This window comes from Gymnoscopelus microlampas, assembly GCF_963454915.1.
Source record: "Gymnoscopelus microlampas genome assembly, chromosome: 23".
Taxonomy (NCBI): domain Eukaryota; kingdom Metazoa; phylum Chordata; class Actinopteri; order Myctophiformes; family Myctophidae; genus Gymnoscopelus; species Gymnoscopelus microlampas.
The window spans coordinates 23,980,688-24,001,856 of record NC_139960.1 but is presented as its reverse complement, the minus strand read 5'-3'; the positions used below and the strand labels follow the sequence as shown (position 1 = coordinate 24,001,856).

General features: G+C 41.5%; 1 protein-coding gene across 2 annotated transcripts; it reads left to right on the top strand.

Annotated features, from left to right (window-relative positions):
- The first annotated feature begins 889 nt into the window (after positions 1–889).
- Positions 890–19,482, top strand: scaf11 (SR-related CTD-associated factor 11). 2 transcript variants are annotated; one of them, XM_084049327.1, is made up of 14 exons: positions 890–1,065; positions 5,779–5,822; positions 6,213–6,358; positions 6,680–6,763; positions 8,818–8,897; positions 9,007–9,086; positions 9,176–9,213; positions 9,336–9,409; positions 9,596–9,721; positions 10,337–10,437; positions 10,657–13,071; positions 14,187–14,518; positions 18,318–18,437; positions 18,944–19,482. In XM_084049327.1, exons 2-14 carry the CDS (start codon positions 5,804–5,806, stop codon positions 19,037–19,039), a joined length of 3,711 nt encoding a protein of 1,236 aa, XP_083905453.1. In that variant the 5' UTR covers positions 890–1,065; positions 5,779–5,803; the 3' UTR covers positions 19,040–19,482. The 2 variants fall into 2 exon arrangements, with proteins under 2 accessions (XP_083905453.1, XP_083905452.1); XM_084049326.1 differs by having other exon boundaries at positions 5,776–5,822.
- The last annotated feature ends 1,687 nt before the right edge of the window (positions 19,483–21,169 follow it).

The window sequence follows — 21,169 nt, the reverse complement described above, 5'->3', positions numbered from 1 at the left end:
CTTGTAACAGAGTATTTCTACATTGCAGTATTGATTCTTTAACTTAAGAAAAAGTAGTACTTTTTCCACCACTGGAAATTGCTGAGTTTTGTGACAATTTGAGGGACAAAACATCCTTAATGGTATGAATCACAGCGACGCCTAGTGGCAGCAGGTTGCCTCGCATGTCTCACTCAGACTGGTGCGTTCGAAAATACAGCACTGAGCGCACTGGCCAATACAAACTAATAGGCGAGTGTGCTCCGGTGTGTAATTTTCGAACGCACCTGCTCGAGAGAGAGAGCAGAGACATGTGGCTGAGACTTTATGAGAGTCTTTAACTAAAACGGGTTTAGTTAAACGCCACTGTAAATAGCAGATCTACAAGCTCACAATGCGTATTGTTGCATCGTGAGCTTTTAGATCGGCTATTTTCAAATTGCCGAAAATGCATGTATAATAATAATAATCCATTTAATACAGTGGTTCTCAACCTGTGGTCGTGTGAGGGGGGGGGGGCAGGGGGGTCCCCAGCGAAATGAGTTACCATAGCGTCACAATCATTTTAACCACTTAGCTTTGGCTATTCAAAAATAGCAGAGTGCCGCACTATGAGCTTGCAGATCTGCTATATTTTTTTTCAATCTTGAAAATGTGCGCATATCTTTGAATATATATATTTTTTAAAGCGAACATTTTTTTTAACTCAAATCTTTGCTTCTGGGGGTCCCCGGCTCAAAACATTTTCCCATGGGGGTCCGCGGCCAAATGTATATCAATGTAGGGGTCCTTGGCATGAAAAAAGGTTGAAAACCACTGCTTTAATACAGTAGTTAGGAATCACACAGCGACACCGAGTGGCAGCAGGTTGCCTCGCATGTCTCTCTCTCAGACAGAGAGAGCAGAGACATTTCGAGACATGTGGCTGAGACTTTTTGAGAAGAGCTACATTGAGTCTTTAGTCAAAACATAACCGTTTAATAACACAGCCATTTCCTAGCAATACATCGGTCGTGGACAAAAAACGGTTCATAGCGTGTTGACCCACTAAGATTCTACTATCTAAGGAGGCAGCAACGCATTTTGGTAAGTAACCACAGTAAGCGAAATGCTAACGGCGAACATGGTGGCTAGCTGGTGGGAAGTGGGAAGCTAGCCGCTGGATGCTAGCGAGGCTAAGCAGCGGGATTTGTTGTTCAGAACAAGCTATCTGGGGCTAGCCCCGCTGTTAGCTACCTATTCCTACATTGCTGTGTCCGACGCTAGCTGAACTATGACCTTCATTTCAAGTGGTGTAGCTAATATTAGATAGTATTTTGTCTGTGTTTGCTAAAAGTAGCCAGTTAGCTGCCTGGTTAACTAACCACGGGCAGTGTTTTAGCTAGTAGTGCTAGCTAGTGCGTTAGCTAATAGCTGCCAGTGTTGCCATGTCTGCATAATATAAGCATCTTTGGGCTTGTTTTTCTGTAAAGTTGCTTGTAAATATTGGTGGTAGCGGATTGCGTGTTTTTGGGCTTGTGTTGATTTGTGTTATTAAAGTTTAAAGTTAGTTTAAAAAAGTAATCATAATCATTATTCTTTTTTGAGATGCGACTGGTTGTGAGCTTGTAGATTTGCTATTTTCAAATGCCCTCATGTGGTTGCTTCTGTTGGGCTTGTTTTCACAGACCTGGTTGCTTATTTCTTTCGCAGAATCTGGCAACACTGTTAGCTGCACGGCTAAGCAACAACACAACCATGGTGCCACCGCCGTCGTGTTGGCACTGCCACAGCGGGCATTACTGTGCCAGTGCCAACACGACGGCGGTGGCACCACCACTTGTCCTTCTAACTGCTTGGAGTGTGTTTTTAAAGTAGTAGCAGGGCCACACAGTGATACTCAGTGTTTTAAAGTAGTAGCAGGGCCACACAGTGATACTCAGTGATACCCTAGCGTCCCTGTTTCTGTGGCGAACATTATGGGGCAAGTAGCAGATCTACAGTCTCACAACCAGTGGTGTAAAGTAACTGAGTACATTTACTTAAGTACAATTTTTACCTTACTGGAGTATTTTCAATTTTCAGTACTTTTACTTCTGCTCCACTACAGGCAAATATTGTACTTTTTCTCCACTACAATTTTTTTGAAATCTTTAGTTACTAGTTACTTTGTAGATTTTTATTATTACAAAACATACAATAACTTCAACACTTGATACATTTCGGTCATTTTAAAAGAGCAAATCTACAAGCTCACAAATTATGCGTCTGTAGATCTGCTATTTTCAAATGATTTTTATGCATTTGAAAACTTAAGAAATGTGACATTCTGTATAATGAGTATTATTGATACCTTTACTTAAGAAAAAACAATAGAGTACTTTTTTCCACCACTGTCTGTTTGACGTACATAAAGGGTTTTAATATAAAGTTATAACTGCCAACTCAGGTGCTGCTGGCTCGCGCTGTGCGTTCCACGTTTTTTATGTAAACCCTATTTTTTTGTAGCTACAAGAAAGGTGTCGACGAGGACAAAACAAAAACGTGTTTTTTTCATCTGAAAAGAGTGTCGACGCGTCGTTTCTGTCTGATTGATAGACGTACGTTATTATATTTTGTGATTTTGAATGTGTGTAAGTTGAAAAAATGCGTCATCGTTTTTGACGAAGCAAAGTGTCTCGCGACTAGTACAGTCAGTGTTGCCATGTCCGCTTATTATAACCGACATTGGGCTTCTTTCGCTGTAAAGTTGCTCGTAAATATTGGTGCTTGTGGGCTTGTTTCTTATTTTGGTCTTGTTTCCTGAATGTTGTTTAAACCAGTGGTCGAACATTTTCTTGTCAAGGACCCTCAAATTAATGTATTTGTCCACGCCCCCCCAATCTAAAAGTATTTTGTGACCACTGTATCAGATAAGTGTTAAAATCTTTCAAAACAAATTCAAAAGGTTACATTTTTTAAACATTTTGTGAAAATAGCAGATATACAAGCTCACAGCGCGTCGCATTGCGAGTTTGTAGCTATTTTTAAAATTCTGACTCATGTGGCCTATCGCTTCTTTTGGGCTTGTTTTCATAGACCTAGTTGCTTATTTCTCTCAATATCTGGCAACACTGAGTGCAGTTAGTACAGCGATGTGCGTTCAAGTTAGCTGGCTAGCAGCTAGCACAGAATAACAGGAGGCCACTGTTTTCGGATATGACCTAGAGTAAAGTTGGATTTAGGTTAGATTAGGACTGATATCAATACCTAAGGCCGGTGTGCCGACCCAGGATCGGTTTTACTTGCGGACATGCGGAAGAAATCAAAGGGGACCCGGGGGTCAGTGTGGGATCCTGGGTCAGAAATGTTGAATTGCAGGCCTAAGCCTATGAACTGTTTACTAACTGTCCAGCAGTGTGGAAAAAGTACTCAACATTTGTACTTAAGTAAAAGTATCAATACTGTAGTATAGAAATACTCACAATATAGAAATACACTCGTCACAAGTGAAGTCCAGAATGTACTTAAAGTACCAAAATTAGAAAGTACTGATTATGGAGACTGTCTCATTTCACAAGTTTTCAAATGTGTAAGATTTTTAAAAAAAAAGCAGATCTACAAGGTCACAATGCGTTGCACCATGACACATTGTGAGCTTGTAGATCAGCTATTTTCAAATGGTCGAAATGTATATAGGGCTGAAATGGTTAATGCATGTTTTGTAATAATAAAAATCTACAAAGTAAGTGGAGTAAAAGTATAATATTTGCCTCTGAGAAAGTACAGAAAATTAGAAATACTTCGGCAAAGTAAAAATACCTCCTTACCTACCTTAATTAAGTACAGTAGTTGAGTAAATGTACGTCACTTTACACCACTGACTAACTGTCCAGCTAGTAACTATTGGTATTCAAATTACTGGGACAAAATATGTTGTACTGGTACACAATGGGAAAAAAAGGTGGGGGGGGCGTATAAAACAACATTAAGCACTTGTAAAGATCTTACTATTTCTAACCATTAATCGTATCCAATAATTGATTTATTCAATCTTATTTAATTTCAGACAGGATGGTAAATGGCAACATTTTGAATATATATTAATAATCAGTGTTTTGGATAACAGATTTTGTTTACAGTCCCTCACCAGTTGATAAAAGCATAATTTGTAAGCACAAGCCCCTTGTTTTTTCCTCTTCTAGTTTCAGTCTATTTAGTTTCACATTGGCCTGCTATAAACACCGCATTTAGGCCTAATTGCTAAGTGAAAAAAAAGACGACTAAAAACACTTGCATCGTGGTTGTTATGAATGTACTATAGTGACTTAAACATAATTGCCCATGTCAACTATCTATCAGCAGGCTGTTAAAATGAATAATTCTGAGAAACGGTTGCCCCTCCGGTTATGCAATATCCGGTGTACAAGTTGTCAAGAGTACTTAATAGTGAAGTGCATCATAGTACTATGACGTCATATAGATAACATCAGGGATCTCCATACATGGGCATAAAAGGGACACAGACCGATCCAGAGATCTCCACATATGGGTTTAAAAGGGACTCGGGGAGACAGACGGGCACAGACAGAAATAATTTTTGGACAACTACCAGTCAGACTAAATTCCCACTCTGCAAAACACACCCTCAGCGATACATAGATGCCTGATTTGAAGTCGATTGGTCAGACGGTCCTTGAGATATGCGGACTGACGCACACACACAGAGATTCTGCACGTTTATAGATCGATGGTGGTTCACCCACAACCAACATACACCATTATATAACATAGTTGTTGGATTGTGTACAAATCCATGCCCTCAACCATGGACCCAAACAAACACTAACCATCTTATGCTTATTACTGACTGACAAGGTCACTTGCCCACAGTTGCCATGTGCAGTTGTTCTGCATTTTCAGAGCTGTTGCTGGAGCAGGGTTCGACTGGTGGACCGGATGTACTTTTTAATCCCACCCCCCCAAAAGCCCCCATAGTTTAAAAACAATCCTGTGGGAGACACTGAAGTTCTTTGGCTCGGGTGAGAGGCTGGCCAACTCACAATAACTTCTGGGTGGTGTAGGGTATGCAGTTACATTTCTACCTACAGTCATGAACACGTTTCACGGCACTTGATTAAAACAAATAGCAAATGGCACATTTACAAAGGGCCTTTATTCAAAACACTTTTAAAAGGTGCGTTATATTCATCCATTCACACACAAAATCACTCACTGATGGTGGAGGAAAGGGATATAGGCATGCCTCCTGGCTGAGGGACGATTGCTCTGTAAGAAATAAAGAAAAAGACACTCGCAACAAATATGATACTTCGGCCCTAGTAGTATGTGAGATTTGCCACACACACGGCTGAACGCATGATCTCTAGGTGGAGATAATGGAATGAGGCTTAAAGTCCCCTTCCCCATAAATGCGTAAACATGTAGTTTCCCATAGTCTCCCCATGAAAAGGCCTTACAGGAGCGTTGGAGCATGAGTCCCGAACGTGTGGTCTGAGAGTTCCGTTTGCTAGTAGTCTGCAACTAAAGTAGTCTACACGGAAAATAGTTGTATTTTATATATAATATTCACAACTATTATGTAGGCCCATATGTAGGACAAGATGCTCTCTCACTGCTATCTCACGTACGTAAGAAAACAATAGTCGGTAGTTAACACCCCATTGCAACGAATTGTGGGTGACTGCTCAACCCCCCAGTATACTGCTACTTAGATTAGTGCAGATTCATACAACACTGTAGGAGTATCACATTTCTGTTCAAACTCTGCACCCATGCTTTGCATTCTTACATTTGTGTACATGCTTTCTTTTCTAGCAGCCATCTGGGCAGCAAGAGGCCAAAGATGACTGGATCTGGAAATGGTAAGTGTGAGATAAAGTGTCAGATCTAGCTTTCAAAAAAGTGCAAAGCACTAAGTTCTGTCATACAATAGGTTACTTATGACAGGTGATTGGTAATTTAAGCGTTGTTTGCCCGGTCCCAGCTTAAACGCTATAAATGTATTCCATAGTGCATTGGTTTTTATGGAAGAGGGTATATGGTTATGGCTTCATCATTCAAAGTATTCCTTCTCAGAAAAAGTTACATTTCAAAGAACGTACAGGTTAACACTACTAGAAAGAATCTTGTATCCAGCCATACCTACAAAGTAACCATTTCACAGAAGTCAATGTGAAGTCATTGGTTCATATCCTAGGGTCAATTACTTTTATTTTATTTTTAAAGTACCCATCTCTTGGTTGTGTCTTCAGGTGGCCAGGATCTGTCTGAGGGGACAGAAAGTGAGGAGGCAGAGAGATGTCCCATCTGCTTGGGTGTCCTAGCCAGGGGGGACCTTGCCATGCCCAATAGCTGCTGTCATGTTTTCTGTCTTGGATGTCTCCTCACATGGGCAGAAGTAAGAGTCTGTGGGCCCTATTTTGTGCAGCATCTTTTACCTTGACCTGACTAATCTTATTAGGCATTTTAAATTATTTTATATTTTAAAAACATTTTAAAAGTGAACATAGCTGATCTACAGCGACGTGTTGTGAGCTTGTAGATCGGCTATTTTCAAGTGCCGAATAAGATTATAATAAGACACATAAGGCACAAGACACCATACAAAATAAGGCCCTGAATCTTTCACATCAACAGAAGCATTGTGATTTTTCTATTTCTACATCATGTTGTGTGCTTGTACTTGATAGTATATTTTCTTTTTATTAATGTTTTTCAGTCACAGACAGTTCCATCTTGCCCAGTAGACAGAAGGCCTTTTGATAGCATTTACAAATGGGATCCAGCTCTTGGATGTGTTCAGGTCTGTACAACTGTTTCCATTTGGAAATTATTTATGTGAATTCATGAATGACGTATGTCAAAAACTACTGGGGATTGCCATGGAATGTTTGTTGTTTTGTTGTGATGAACCTGACTGATTTAGTCATTTCCTTAAAGTGCCACCCTTAAGGTTGAAATGTCCACTTGCACACAAGATATCTAAAAATGTACTCGCTGGATTGCAGGTGGAAAGCTATAGCTAAACTATTGCAGAATAACCCATTTTAACTGTGTTACATCTTCTGACAGTTCTACTTAAATGTTGTCGGACATGAAATAATGATTCGTTTAGTCTACCTGATGGTACATTAATCCAGTTAGTGATTCAGTAGCGCGAGCGTCAAAAATACAGCTTGTAGTGACGGCACGCATGGATGTATGCTCGAGGCTGATTGAAAAGGCTAGAATAAAGTATTTGTCAGTGTTGTCACTGTCATGCAGAAGTATTTCAGATTTCTTAGGCTGCGCACCAGTGTATCAAAGACCGTCAGTGCGCACTGCTTTGGTTGAATTGACATTACAAAACATTGAGCAGTAGCCACGCCTACTTATCAAATAAGGCTTTTGGACTAGTCAAGAAAAGTCTCAAGTATTATGTAAATGTAGCCAACAGGCCTTAAAAAGTATTATAAAGTCTGAAATACACTTGGCATAACATGGTTTATTTTCAATAAGAAAGAAAATGTGATACATAGTAGGTTAGACCATTTTATTAGAAAATAAAGATTTGTTACTGGCCTCATTCGCTTTGACTATTTTGGTACTATTTGGCGCCCGAGCTATCCCCGGGACAGACAAATGGGTATTTAGATATATACGTGTATATGCCTACCACAGGAAAAGGAGATCATCAATAGTTATACATATAATTAACTCTTAAGGTGCATGAAGGACATCTGATTGAAGATATATAGAAATAATGGGGAACAGAGAAATGGATTCAAAAGCTGAACAATCATGGGGATTCTGAGAAGACAGCCAAGAATAAATCACAAAAAGCAGTGAGAGACAAGGAAAGGAGTAGGTAATAGTCTTCTTCGATATAGATTTTTCCATAGTCACGATATTTCAGTAAAATATATAGAGTTTGACGAAACCAAAATATATTAAGAGATGTGTATATTTTAAGGTCACTGAGTGGTGCCAGGGCCGGACTGGGACCAAAATTCAGCCCTGGCATTATGGTCCGGACCGGCCCCCGCCCCCCCCCCCCCCCCCCCCCCCCCCCATTTTGTCAACGGGGGGGGGTGTTCACTGTTTCAGCCCAGCCCTGCACATGAACTCTGCGGCCGCACTGAGGCGCCTGCTGGAAAGCATCCCAGCCCAAACATTAACGTAACTAATAATTGGGCCGCGCGACTCGGATATGACCGTAATAACCCTAAAACGGGAGCGAAAATATTATTTTTTTTATTTTTTATTTTTTTTATTTTTTTTTGGCCCAGTGGCCCACTGGCCCAGCGGCCCACCGGGCATTTGCCCGGTACGCCAAATGGCCAGTCCGCCGCTGAGTGGTGCAATTGAGTTGCTTTAACCAAGTCAATCCTAGCGTGTCTATTGTACGCAATTGTACAGCAAAAATAGGTCAACATATGGCAAATAATGTTAATGTTTGGCGAAAATAGCTGATCTACAAGCTCACAAAGCTTCACATTGTGACGCGGTGTGAGCTTGTAGGTCGGCTATTTTTGCTATTTGACGTACCATGAGGTATGTAGGGTTTAAGTGGTTAACCATCATTCAGTCGAACACCTCAGTGATGGAAGGTTGAGATAAATTAAGCGGCCAGTAGTACCTGGCAGCTGCATTCTTGAAAAGTTAGATTATTAATGCTTGCATAAGGTCTGTCATGTTACTCCAGCTTTTCAGTACTGATTCGCCGATATCGCGTTGCATTTGTGTGCGTGCTGCGTTATTTTAACAATGAGTCGTTTGAATGTAATGTTGGTCTTACATGTCCACAAGTCTTACATTTAAAGTGCTGATACCTGCAGATTCCCTGATTTAATCTGCCGTAATTTGTAATCTTTTCAGATTCCTGTAAGGAAGAGAATGAACCAATCAGAAAGCAAGAAATGTTTTTGCAGAGACCCAGAGCCAAACCTCTGTCTGAAGTGAGCGTCAGTTACACAGCCCTAAATTGTATTTCATTGGTTTCTTTGTGTAAAACGCATAAACAATTCTCTTTTTGATCATGGTGTTTTTATATAATTTTCCACTTAGAAGCAAACAAGTAGCAAGATTGAGAAGACAAAAGCCAGAGAGGGCACCAGACACCAAAACAAAAGGGCTTGTGAGGAAATGTAAGTTAAATTGTCCATCTTTGTTGTTTATCTGCTGCATGTACTATACGTATGTTAAACGGGGTGTAATATGTCTCTGTCCTATCCAGGTAACGATGATGATCCCTCTTCAATAAATAGGAAAAAGGTTTGGCTTTTGCTTCTCTAATACAATGTATTGCATTGAAATTGAAGCACCGCATGAAGCTCATTGTGTTCATAGCGTTCCCAAACTACCTAGCCAGATTAAGGTTGTTTTTTTGTTTCCAGGTGAGAGGGACGCCATGCTGTACTTGGTCACCATCCACATTTGGCTCATTATTGAGCACCTTGACACATGATACGTAAGTAGTTCCCAAAACTGAGTCATGAGATATTAGACTTAAAATTATGCCACATTTGACCAATATTCTCCTTGCAATCCAGCTGCATATATTTTGAGAAAGTGCCACATGGTGTTTCCAATCCAGTTTTGATCGTTTCATTTCAAATATAGTCTATTCTAATTGTTTTTGCTCCTCTCCCTGCAGAGTGGAGCCCCATTGGGTGCCAGAGGATATGCCTTACGAGACTGGGTATAGACAGTGCAAACGGCAGACACAAGACTGTCCATGGCTCACTCCTGCTGCACCTATTCCTGCCAATGGCATTTCAAGGTAATACTTCCCCTACTATCTATATGTCTTTATTTATAAGTGAACAAACTTTAAATACAGATGTTGGACTGGGATCAATTAGATTTTTCCTGGTTACCCATCCGGTCTAGAGAGAATCCGCGGATTTGGAAATATGTCTGTGCGCGTGCATCAGGTGTGCATAGAAATGACCACATACAGTATTGGAGTAGGCGGGCTCAAGACCGGATAGCACTAGTTAAAGTTCTTATAGACACTAGGCTTTCCATGTATTCCACATGGTTCCAGTATTCCAGGTATTGTGGGAACCTTGGTGACATGAGGTTAACAGATGTGAACGCACTCAAGACGTCTTGCTATCTGGTTGCTCAGGCCACTTTTGGATGTGTCCAAGTGTAGTGTGAATGCAAATGTGTCCCTGTCAACAGGTGAAATAATACATATTTGAATGTAAAATCAGTTATTTCATTGTGTGGTGGTTCTTTTCATTATATAAATTGTAATGTTCCTGTGAGACCTTCACCTAGCGCTATGGTTGTCTTAATGTTTGTTTTAATAAGCAATAGTAAAATTATATCCTCAGTATAATGGACTCTAAATAGAATGGAGACTAATGTTGACCTAATATTTTCACAGGCACAGTTTCCATCCATCATCTTGGAACCACAGCCCCTTTCCATTGAGACCATTCTCGTCTCCCTTTTGCTCTACTACAGAATTTGGCTCAGGTCATTTTGGTAAGGGCTACTGTGCTAATGTTTTTCTTAAAGTACTTTTGCGACTCTTGTACTGGACTACATTTTGTAACAGTTTTGCTAAAGCATTGTTGGAGTGGAAGATCAGACAGAATACAGTCATTCTTAAAATGTAAATAAGTTATTTTGTTTTGCAATTGTGTTTTTAAGGCTTGCACATAATTGTGTCAAGATGGTCACTCTTGTACATATATCTTCCAGTTTTTCAGGGACGTGTTTGTGCAGTCACCTGTCCAAAAGGAGGAGAGAAGAGGGGCGGTCGGGCTTCAGGCTCAAAAGCCCCTACCAAAGACGCTCAGCCTGTGGCATCCAGACGCTCTGGACGCAACAGCAAAGGCCAGGAACCAGCTCCCGTGGAGGAGTCCACATCCCAACCGTCTCACTCCTCAGACTCTGATTCCTCTGCCGGTCAGCCTAGCAAACCGGGCAAACCAGTCTCCCAGGGTGCAGCCAAGAAGAAGGGTAAGCAAGTAACCAACCGGAAGGCCAGTGGAAAAAGGAAAGCTCCAGCAAAGAAAAAGGTCTCTCCACAAGTCCTTAGCAGCCCAACAGCAAGTGAGGAGGAAGAGGAGGAAGGAGGTAACAAGGAAGAGAAGGAGGAAGAGGAAGAAGATGAAGTATACAAGGAAAAAGAAATGAACATCTCTGAGTTGCAGCACTCTGACATCGAAGGGAGCCCCAAGACAGACCACAATTGTTCCAGTCCTGCCGATGAAGAAGCTAGTACACAACCTTTGAGTGATGAAGTGGAGCAGGAAGGAGACGAGACTCAAGAACAATCTAATGAACGGAGCCCGACACCAGAGGAGAAAGAGAAGAATCAGTCTTCGATGTCAAGCTCCCCTGCAAATAGCTGTCAGATGTCTCCTGTGGGTGACGACAGTGAAATTGCAGAGGAACAGCCAGACAGCCCTGTTCCCTCTGAAGATAAAGGTTCTGATGATATAACTTCTCCATTGCCTTCCAACTCTCACAATGGACCTGCAGAGAGTCCCCAGTCTCTACACTCTGGCGAAGAGGAAGAGGAAGATGCAATGGAGTTATGTGCTGACTCACCAGAAGGCAATGATGAAGTGTCTGCAGAAGAGGTGAAAATTGAACTGTCTGGTAGCTCACCACACCCTGATTCACCCTTCACAAGGGATTCCCAGCAGAAATTAGATAATGTAGAAGACGATGACTCTGACGATTCCAAGTCTAGAATGCCTGACTCCCAAGAACAGTCATCAGATGAGCGAGCTGTGGAACGCAGCAAAGAAGACAATCTATCACAGGATGACACTAATGTCATCCCCATGGACTGCGGTTCCCCCACCAGTGAGCATGGCGACAATCTCCTTGTGGAACCACAGAGCGAGGATGCCAACCCAACTGGCACAGTTGCTCCTGCTCCTGCCAGCCAAGTCGCCAAGGAGGCAAGTGACAAGGGCAGGCGGGAAAGGGAGCGCAGCCAGGACCGGAAGAACGGTAAGCAGCGGCGCTCTCGTTTCCACTCGCCCACTGAGACCTGGGACCCCAAACGGGAGTCCAGGCAAGAAGCATCTAGACGGTCACGCTCAAGGTCCAGAGAGCGCACACAAGATCGGGATGGCAGCCCGCCCTCCAGGCGCTCCTCTCGCGGCCGCAGCCGAGACGGGGAGAGGGACAGGGAGAGGGACGGGGACAGGGAGAGGGATGGTGACAGGGACCGGGAGAGGGATGGTGACAGGGACAGGGAGAAGGAGAGGGAGAAGGAGAGGGAGAAGGAGAAGGAGAGGGAGAAGGAGAGGGAGAAGGAGAAGGAGAGGGAGAAGGATGGTGACAGGGAGAGGGAGAGGGATGGTGACAGAGACTATTCCAGGAGAGAGCGTAGTCGCGAGAGGAGGCGTCGACGATCCCGGAGTCGCTCCAGATCCAAATCTCGGTCTAGGTCTAGATCTGGATCAAGATCCCGGACGAGGTCCCACAGGCGAGGGCCCAGCCCAAACCGCTCAGCCTCTGGAGATCGGTCTCCACAGAGGAAGGACCGCAGGGGAGGGTGGAGGTCTGCGCAGAGCAGTGGGCCAGGCAGCGACTCACGGAGGAATCCCTCTGATCATTTACCACCCCGGGGTGCTGGCCGCTTTGAAAACGGAGCATTCACAGACTCTTCATCTGATCCCCCTGCATGGTCTAATAATCCTGACTGGGTTACGGAAAAGGCTAGGGATGATGAAGCCAGGAAACGTGACACTGTTGGTGGTTGGTGGGGCCGAGGAGGCTCAGAGCGAGGTCGTGGCGGGGGACCGGGTGGTTGCAACCGTTCCTTCTATAGCCAACAAGGCGAAACGGCAGGAGACAACCGCTGGCAACCCAGAAACAACTACTCAGGGACAGGCAACAATTCAGGAAATGACGCATACAGCCGCTTCAATGAAAACCGGGGCAGTGGACGTAGGAAAGACCCAGAGCAGGGGGATTCGGTGCTGGACCGCTCGGGTTGGTCGTCTGCATCCAGCTGGGCAGTGAGGAGAACTCTACCAGCAGACGTGCAGGACTATTACTCCAGGAGGGATAGGGGAGGGGGAGGAGGGGGAGGAGCCGGAGCAGGAGCAGGAGGCTGGAACAGACAGGAAGAGGAGCAGACAGCTTCGGCAGGTGAGCTCCACCCTCAAGTTTACTTGGCACAAAGAAAAGAGCAGACAAAATTGGAACTGGAACGCTGTAAAATTGAAGCTGATGAATGAGTACTCTGTCCTGATCGGATGAAATTGGCAACCACCTGAAATTGTATTTTTGATTAAAGAGCTGGAGAGACGGGGAAACCCCAGCAACACGCTGTTAACTGTCCAAATATAGAGCTGAACTTTTTCCCAATTTCTTTTTGCTATAACCAAAAAACATAATTTACACAACCTTTTAAAATTGTGCCCATTCGTCTGATTTATGTCAGTTTCTTAACCCATTAAGACCTGAAACCGATTCTACATGTCTCCTAAATCCCAACAATTTTCTGAAAAACGTATGTTTCTAGTGGTGCTCGAACTTTTTCATGCCAAGGAACCCCCAAAATGATATGTATTTCCAAATACTTTGTTCCAGGGACCCCCAGAAGCAAAGATTTGAGTTAAAAATGTTCGCTTTAAATGAATATACATATTCAAAGATTTGCACATATTTTCACGATTTTTCAAAAATAGCAGATATACAAGCTGCTATTTTTGAATAGCCAAAGTTTAAAATAATGCTTTTTAGCTCAAATCAAAAAATGAGTTCCAGGTCTTAATGGGTTAACTGCTCTACACGACCGAAGCGTGCCTGTTAATGATCTAGGTATTCAATGATTGTTTTTAAGCCCTATGCTATAAGAGTCAACACAAAAGGTTGTTCCAGAATCCAAATGCATGACATTTACTACTGCTGGACAGTTGGTGAGACAGTACGTTTCTAAATGCACAGCTCTTCATAGAATAATACAGTCGTTGTCACCTATAGATTCCAAATAGCATATTATTGCATGGTTGAGAGAAGACAGCGACTGGTTACATACACACTATACCATTTTCAAAAGTGTATTTTTTTTGTCAAGTGACACAGTTGTGAATATGACGTCAGATTAAGTACAGATTTAGTGATCAAATCACACAAAACATTATTTGCCAATCTCGCGTATCTATAGATAATGTATTGGAAGTATTAATAAAATCGAATCATTTTACTCCGTTTTGTCTTATATTTAAGAAGCCAAAATTATGTGTTTAAATTTTTTTCAGATCCTCCTAAAAACGAGCCTGTACCACAGGCACTCCCGGGCAACGCTCCAGTCCCTGTGATGAATGTGATGCCCACTCATCCGCCTCAGCTGAATGTACTGCATCATCCCTACCCTGTGCAGGGTGGCCGAGGAGCTCCGCCGGTCACTCTGCAGCCTGCTGCGCCGTATGCCATGCCGCCTCAGGTTCCCATGCACCTCCACCCCTCTGTGCCTCTCCTGCAGGGCCCTCCAGGGGGCGCTCAAGGTCTGCCTCCCCCACCCCCACCACCTCCCCCAATGCAGCAAGGCAGCCAGATGACAACAGCCCACCCTGACAGTCACACAATACAAGTACGAACTTCAAATACCTACTTAAATGCTCCAGGAAGGGTACTTTCTTCCAGACATTTTACTAATTTATTCGTTTCAATCATTGACTAAGGACTTTATTCTGATCTTAAAGTCCTAGCTAGAATGTAGAGAGATTTTGAACTGTCTTTGCAGAATCCTTAATCAAGGGCTGAAACGATTATTCAATATTGTCGACAATTAAATGGCAGGTAAGTTTCATGTATGCATGCCATGTAAAATATGGTGATCAGTAACCTAACATTAAAATATGGTGAACCAAACGCAAACAACCAATATCAGCCAAAAGTTTAAATTACCTGGAGTCGAAATTATTCACTGGTAACCAGTTTTGTATTTTGGAGCAACATGAGAATGACGGAGCAATCCAGAAACAGGTGATGTTTTCAATTAATGCTAAAGTCATAACACACCAGGAGCGATGCGAAAAACGATCTGAAAATGATTTCACATCAAACTTTTATTTTGGTGATGGCTCCATTCATACAGGTTGATGAATTTATTTTCACTGAAAAATCGACCTCGGTTTAAAAAATAATTACGTCGCTTTATCGCTTATGTAGTAGGATATGAACAAAAAATATAGAATGTTAGACTGATCTGGCAATTTACTATTAAACATGCTTTATTGGTATCAAAGTTAAGATTTATACATTTCATATGATTTACATTTAGAATATATACAGTATATATGATATGCTTAAAATTGTCTTTAGGAACCACTTTGCAATTCTTTGTATTGGGGTTATTTATATTCCCCCCCAAAATGGTGCATCTACCTATGGGTCGAAGGGGTCTATAGTAGGGATGGGCAGCCAAAAACTAGAAGAGAGGAATGCATCACACATTGATTCATAGTCCCAGCTCAAACATATTGTTTAATGAGCCAATGTTTCGACCCGAGTGCTTTCATCAGGACATGATGAATTTATTTACACATCATGTTACAGATGTCTACATTATGGAGACATCTGTTTAATTTTGTGTCTGAATAAACTGCTCAATCTACAACAATGTATCTGCTTGCGGTCACTGCCCCTAGACACTGACGTGATGGTTATTAATGGAAATCAAAATCAAAGCCATTTAGTCATTTAAGATGACAAAATATCAGTCATTCCTTGCAATTCTTATAAAGGAACACAATAATGTTCAGGAGACGGGTGTATAAGGAACCTGTTTTCTAGCCACCTGCCTGACAGTGAAAAACTCAGCTGTAACCTTGGTGTTAGTGGGTACTATTTATCAAGAACACTGATTCTCATGGTATAGATTTTCATCAGGTGAGATTCTTGGCTCAATCAATAAAAGGGTTATATATACCTTGTGGTCTCACGATCAACATTCCTATCACCATCTGGTAGTCGACAACTGTTCTACACCATATATTTCACTTTTCATGCCCATCCCTAATCTATAGCAAATCCTGAGAACATTTCTAAATAAACCAGGACCATGCAAAATGAGCTAAAGAAGTTTGTAGTATTTGGCAATACAGTGTGCATGCTTGGGAACCTGAAAAGGATGCACCCTTGTACCGATGGGCCTACTGGACCAGGGTGAGTAACATTAGCAAACTCAGCAGCATGTAGCAAACTAGGTTAGCCTAGTTAGCAAATCGTCACTGTCTGTCGGAAACCTTGTATGTACTCTTACTTTTCAGGAAATGAAAAAAAGAAACCTGTGTTCCAATGGATCCAATGGAGTTATTTTGTCACAAGCTCTTTATATTTATTTGGGCATGACATTCTAAGCAGAGACTTTAAAATATTTCTAAAAGAAATGCAGACCTATTACTTTTGTGTGACACTGGGCATACAACAAAGTATAAAATAGGGCATTAATGTATGAGAAAACAAAGTGATTAAATATGGAGATACAAGGTTTCTGCCGGACAGCAACGAAATAGAACTACTGGGTTAGATTTAGCGCGAGTGGAAGTTAAGTTCCATTAATAATAATAATGCCATCGTTCGGTTTAACCTAGATGGCGAGTGGCCTGTCAAGTTATGGAAAACCTCCTTTGCTGCCTACCCCAACCAAAGCTGGTGGTGTCCCTACAAGCCAGAGTCAGCCCTTGGCCAATCAGGCCCTGCCATCTTCTACTACCCAGCCCAGCCAGCACATGGCTCAAGCTGATAGCTCCAAAAAGGTATCTCAATGCCTCTGCTATCTTGTAAAGAGCTGTGATTCTGCAAAAAAAAAAAATAGAATAATATAATACTGAATGTACTATTCTGAGAATACAGTACTTGTGACCTAAGCCAATGGTTCCCAAAGGGTGTGCCGTGAGACAGTCTAGTTGTGCCATTGGATTTTGTGACAACCACGCATCATTATTACATACATACGACTATACAAAATGTTATGAATTATTTTAATTGACTATATCAGTGCTTGTGTACTTAACACATCGGGTGCCGATCACGGTCTGAACCGTGTGTTTACATAGTGGCGCTCTGGTGCCGTTTTTCTCCGCGCGGGCGGGGCTAGAGTAGCTCTGGGAGTACCCATTGTGATCTTGAGAAGGAAGGGCCAGATAGATCACCGGAAACAAAAACATGGCTTCCGTCCACTTCCTGTTTATTTCCTTCTTTAAAACGCCTATATCTCCGAATCCGTTTCCTGTGGTGAAAACCGGTCATGCGCGATGCGCGATCCCCCCCCGTTGTAACTCGCGAGGGAAATGTTATGGTTCCAGGCTGTAGCCAGGGTCCTCGCTCAACATGAATGGATTCTTTTTTTTACGTGGATTTGCTTGTCGTGGAGTCTAGAGCATTAAACAGCAAAGCGCAGTCAATGGGGAGAATGCTGGCACCCAACGTAAGTTGTTATGAAAAAATGCTGGCACCCGATGTGTTAATATATTTTCTTTATATATTTCCCAAGGCAGAGACAAATTCTATATCCTAAACATATTTGAACCACTTAAAGCCTGTCTTTTAAATAAATGTATTATTTATTTTACTTCACCTTCCTTTTACATATTCAAAACAAAATAGTGAAAATAGCAGTTCTGATGTGACTCATTGTGAGCTTGTAGATCTGCTATGTATACAGGTGTGCCGTGACATTTTGACTTGCCCATTGCTGTGCCTTGGGCACAAAAGTTTGAAAACCAATGGGAGTTTTATTCCATGTAATACTGATCTACGACCACAGCACGCCATTTGTGCAGGTAGAATTTGAATTCTACCTGCACAAACAAGGCAATTTCCATTCAAGTCTTGTGATTTCTGATACTGATTTCTGATCACAAAATTCTACGCACTTTACAAGATTTAAAATCACCCCTTTTCTTGACAGTCATCAAATCCAATCATCAAATCATTTTATTTTGTTAAGTTCATCAATCTCATCCTTTGGCAGCTCTGCATTTGTCCTTTTTAGGTGCATTTAGTCTTGGAGACATGTATTGCTCTATCTACACCTTCATAGTTAAGCCAACATAGAGGTAGAATTTCACTTTAAGACCCTGTAAAGCAGTAATATGTATTCTCGGTTTGGCACAGCAGAATGTGTTATAAACCACATTAACCAAAGTATATATGTAGACAAGTGGTGAGGGCACACACCACAAGGTGCAATGCTCTGATCAACAAGTCTTGATTCCCGGCTGGCCGGACCATTTCCTGAATGTCATCCCCCTACTCCATTTCCTGTCTCGCTCCATTGTCACTGTCAATAAAGGCAAAAAAATACCCCCTCCCCACAAAAAGAAAAGAAAAATTAATAACTGTACATTTTGCAATAACATATTTCCCCACTTGTGTCTCTGTAGAAACAACAGATTCAAGAAAGAGCTGTAAATGAAGTGAAGAACGCCATAAAACCCTACTACCAAAAGAAGGAAATCACCAAGGACGAGTACAAGGAGATTGTCCGCAAAGCAGTGGAGAAAGTGAGTTGCATTTCATCAGTATTGGAAGTCTGTACTGCTCTGCAAGCGGTCCATACCACACTTTTATAGGCGACAATTGGTCTACATGAGAATACATATCTATCAGTTTGGTGATTATCACACGATTATACAGCTTCAAGAATGTAATCAGTTCAATAGTTTACCTGCGCTTTGATTCCTTGAAAAGAGAACAAATACATTATCAGTGGATATTTGCTTTCTTGTGTGATATTTTCTACTGTTGTTTTGGTCAGAAATATAACCACAAGTTGGGCAGGGATATAACCACCTGCATTTTTTTTTAAATAAAGCAAATAACTATTAGTTTACCTGCCCCATCAAATAGCTTTCAAATGTTATGGGGATATTATGGTTTTGCTCAGTTCTCTTCTCTTCTTCAAAGCATGCACATGACTGTACATACAGTACTGTATATCCATTCAGTTTGTTTGGAAACCAAGCCATTCCTGTAATTCACTAACTTTGTTCTTTTGATGAATCGTTAGGTGTGTCATAGTAAGAGTGGCGAGGTGAACTCCAGCAAGGTGGCCATCCTGGTGAAGGCCTACGTGGACAAATACAAACACGCCCGCAAGAAATGAAGCCCTGCACACCAGTTGGCATGACGAGAGTTCTCAAACACCCCACTGGCTGCTCAAGTGCAATTTCCTCGAGCTGGATTTTTGGCCTCCAAACCGACTGAGGACCGGAGCGCCACCTCTGTTTTTGATATCTGTACCTTTCATTAAATGAAGATTTTTTTTTCTATAGATTTTCATATTTTGTTAGAAAAGATTATCCAATCGTAAATTGTAATGCAAGAGCCCTTTATTTTGCATAGATCGTATGGCTTGGGAAGTAATGTAATGAGCCCAGGAAAGCTTTAGCAGGGTCGTGATTTAAGAGCAATTTCTCAGGCGAGATGCTTAGTGAACCACAATAGCTAATATAATGGGAAACATTGTCCTTTGGTGCCAGCTGGTATGACGAATTTCTCCTATTTTAAACCACGGTCTCCTGATTAAATAGCTTATTATGAATTTAATGTTGTCATTGTTTCACTTCAAAAAAAAATATGGTAATTGAATGAAAGCTTAATTTGGAGAAGAAAAAAAAGTGCATTGCCTTTATTATGATCAGCCAGTAAGGGCTGGAGTCTTGTGAGTGTGATTGTATCAGGGACCTGATTGGTGAATAGTCAGGAAATGTGATGGCCAATCAGCAGTGAGTGTGTAATGTGAGGTACGGGTCCAGGGCAGTCAGGTGAGCGTTAGCCTTACCCGTACATGTAATAAATGTTGCAGCGTGAACATGAACTGTGCGAAATACCCAGAGAGTAGTGAAATAAATTAGCTGCTTCCTGTGTGTGTCTCTGTGTTTGTAGCTGGATTCATATGGAACAATTGTACATTTCAAAAATATTTCTATAGTTGCCGTTAATTGTAATCACGCAATTATTGATAAATACATAATGAAACCCCAAAGTTTCTTTTTATTGTAAGTTCATTTCAGGCTTCATTTTTAACTTGGCCCCTGTCCTTGCTAAGATGACTTTTTTGTTGACTCCCTCTGCCGACAGAGAGAGGTAATTGCAGTGATGTCGGACTCCAAACAAATGTCACTGCAAGTGTCCCATCTAGTGCTCTGTCTGCTAAGCTTCAAATAACTTTTATTGACATTGGTAACCTGCAGGTAGGTGTTCTACCTAACACCAGAGTTGAGATTTCCCAATGGAAGAATAAGTAGACCACATCCAACCACAGCAGATGTACATTCAAATAAGCTCCAGGAGGTCTGATCTGATTGCATTGACGTTTCGAGTTCGACACATAAGAGTGCAGGTTGTCTAATTAGTGGATACGCATCACGATACATGATTGACAAGATTATATAATCTTGGTTTATTATATACACCAACAACATTTTGGTGTACATTCAATCATCTCTCCAAACATCTGTATTGTGTGTCGCTGACGGTCTGTGTCATTATTAATGCCCATATATGGAGATTTCTGTATATATATCTGTGTCCATTGTATGCCCGTGTACTGTATGTATGGAGATCCCTGATGGCACCAATATGATGTCATACTACCAACGTCACAGGCTGCCTGCCAGTACTACGATATTGGGTACAACAGCTACGCTGAATGGATACAACAGGTAACAGTGATCCCAACGAGCATCGCCCTAGTAATGTATAAATATAGTAATTATTGTATGTGATTATTGCAAATACCATTTATGTTACTGTGTGTGATTCTATTGACTAAAATCTATCTATTCTATACCGTTCATTTATACCCTTAAATTGAATATCTTTTTAAAGTTTAATAAGATGTATGTCATTTCTCGAATTAATAGGTTGGCAAGCTAGTTAAGGAGGGTTTAACTTTACCCTCCACTAAATCCAAAACAGATCAATTATACAAATTGCTTTTCATTAGCTGCATTTTGTGTTTTCCCCAACAGGGGGCAGGCTTGTCAAAAAAAAAAGGGACAAATAACCATCTTGAGCCATCAGCCCAGAGGAAGGCATTTAAGATCACACTGCATGTGGTACTGTATGTTACTGTAATGTTAAAATTGTATTTTTGAGTATTTGGAATATGTTTTATATAAACCAGACAAGAGTAAACACTTGCAAAATATTATTTGTATAGTAAGAGCAAGAGTTTGTAAAACAAATGGGTGTATGTTATTGAAGTGTTAATATTACAGAATGTTGTATT

Coding starts and splice junctions, on each gene's coding strand:
- scaf11 (XM_084049327.1), top strand. Junction 9,214..9,335: donor CTTCAATAAATAGGAAAAAG/GTTTGGCTTTTG, acceptor TTTTGTTTCCAG/GTGAGAGGGACGCCATGCTG. Junction 9,410..9,595: donor AGCACCTTGACACATGATAC/GTAAGTAGTTCC, acceptor CTCTCCCTGCAG/AGTGGAGCCCCATTGGGTGC.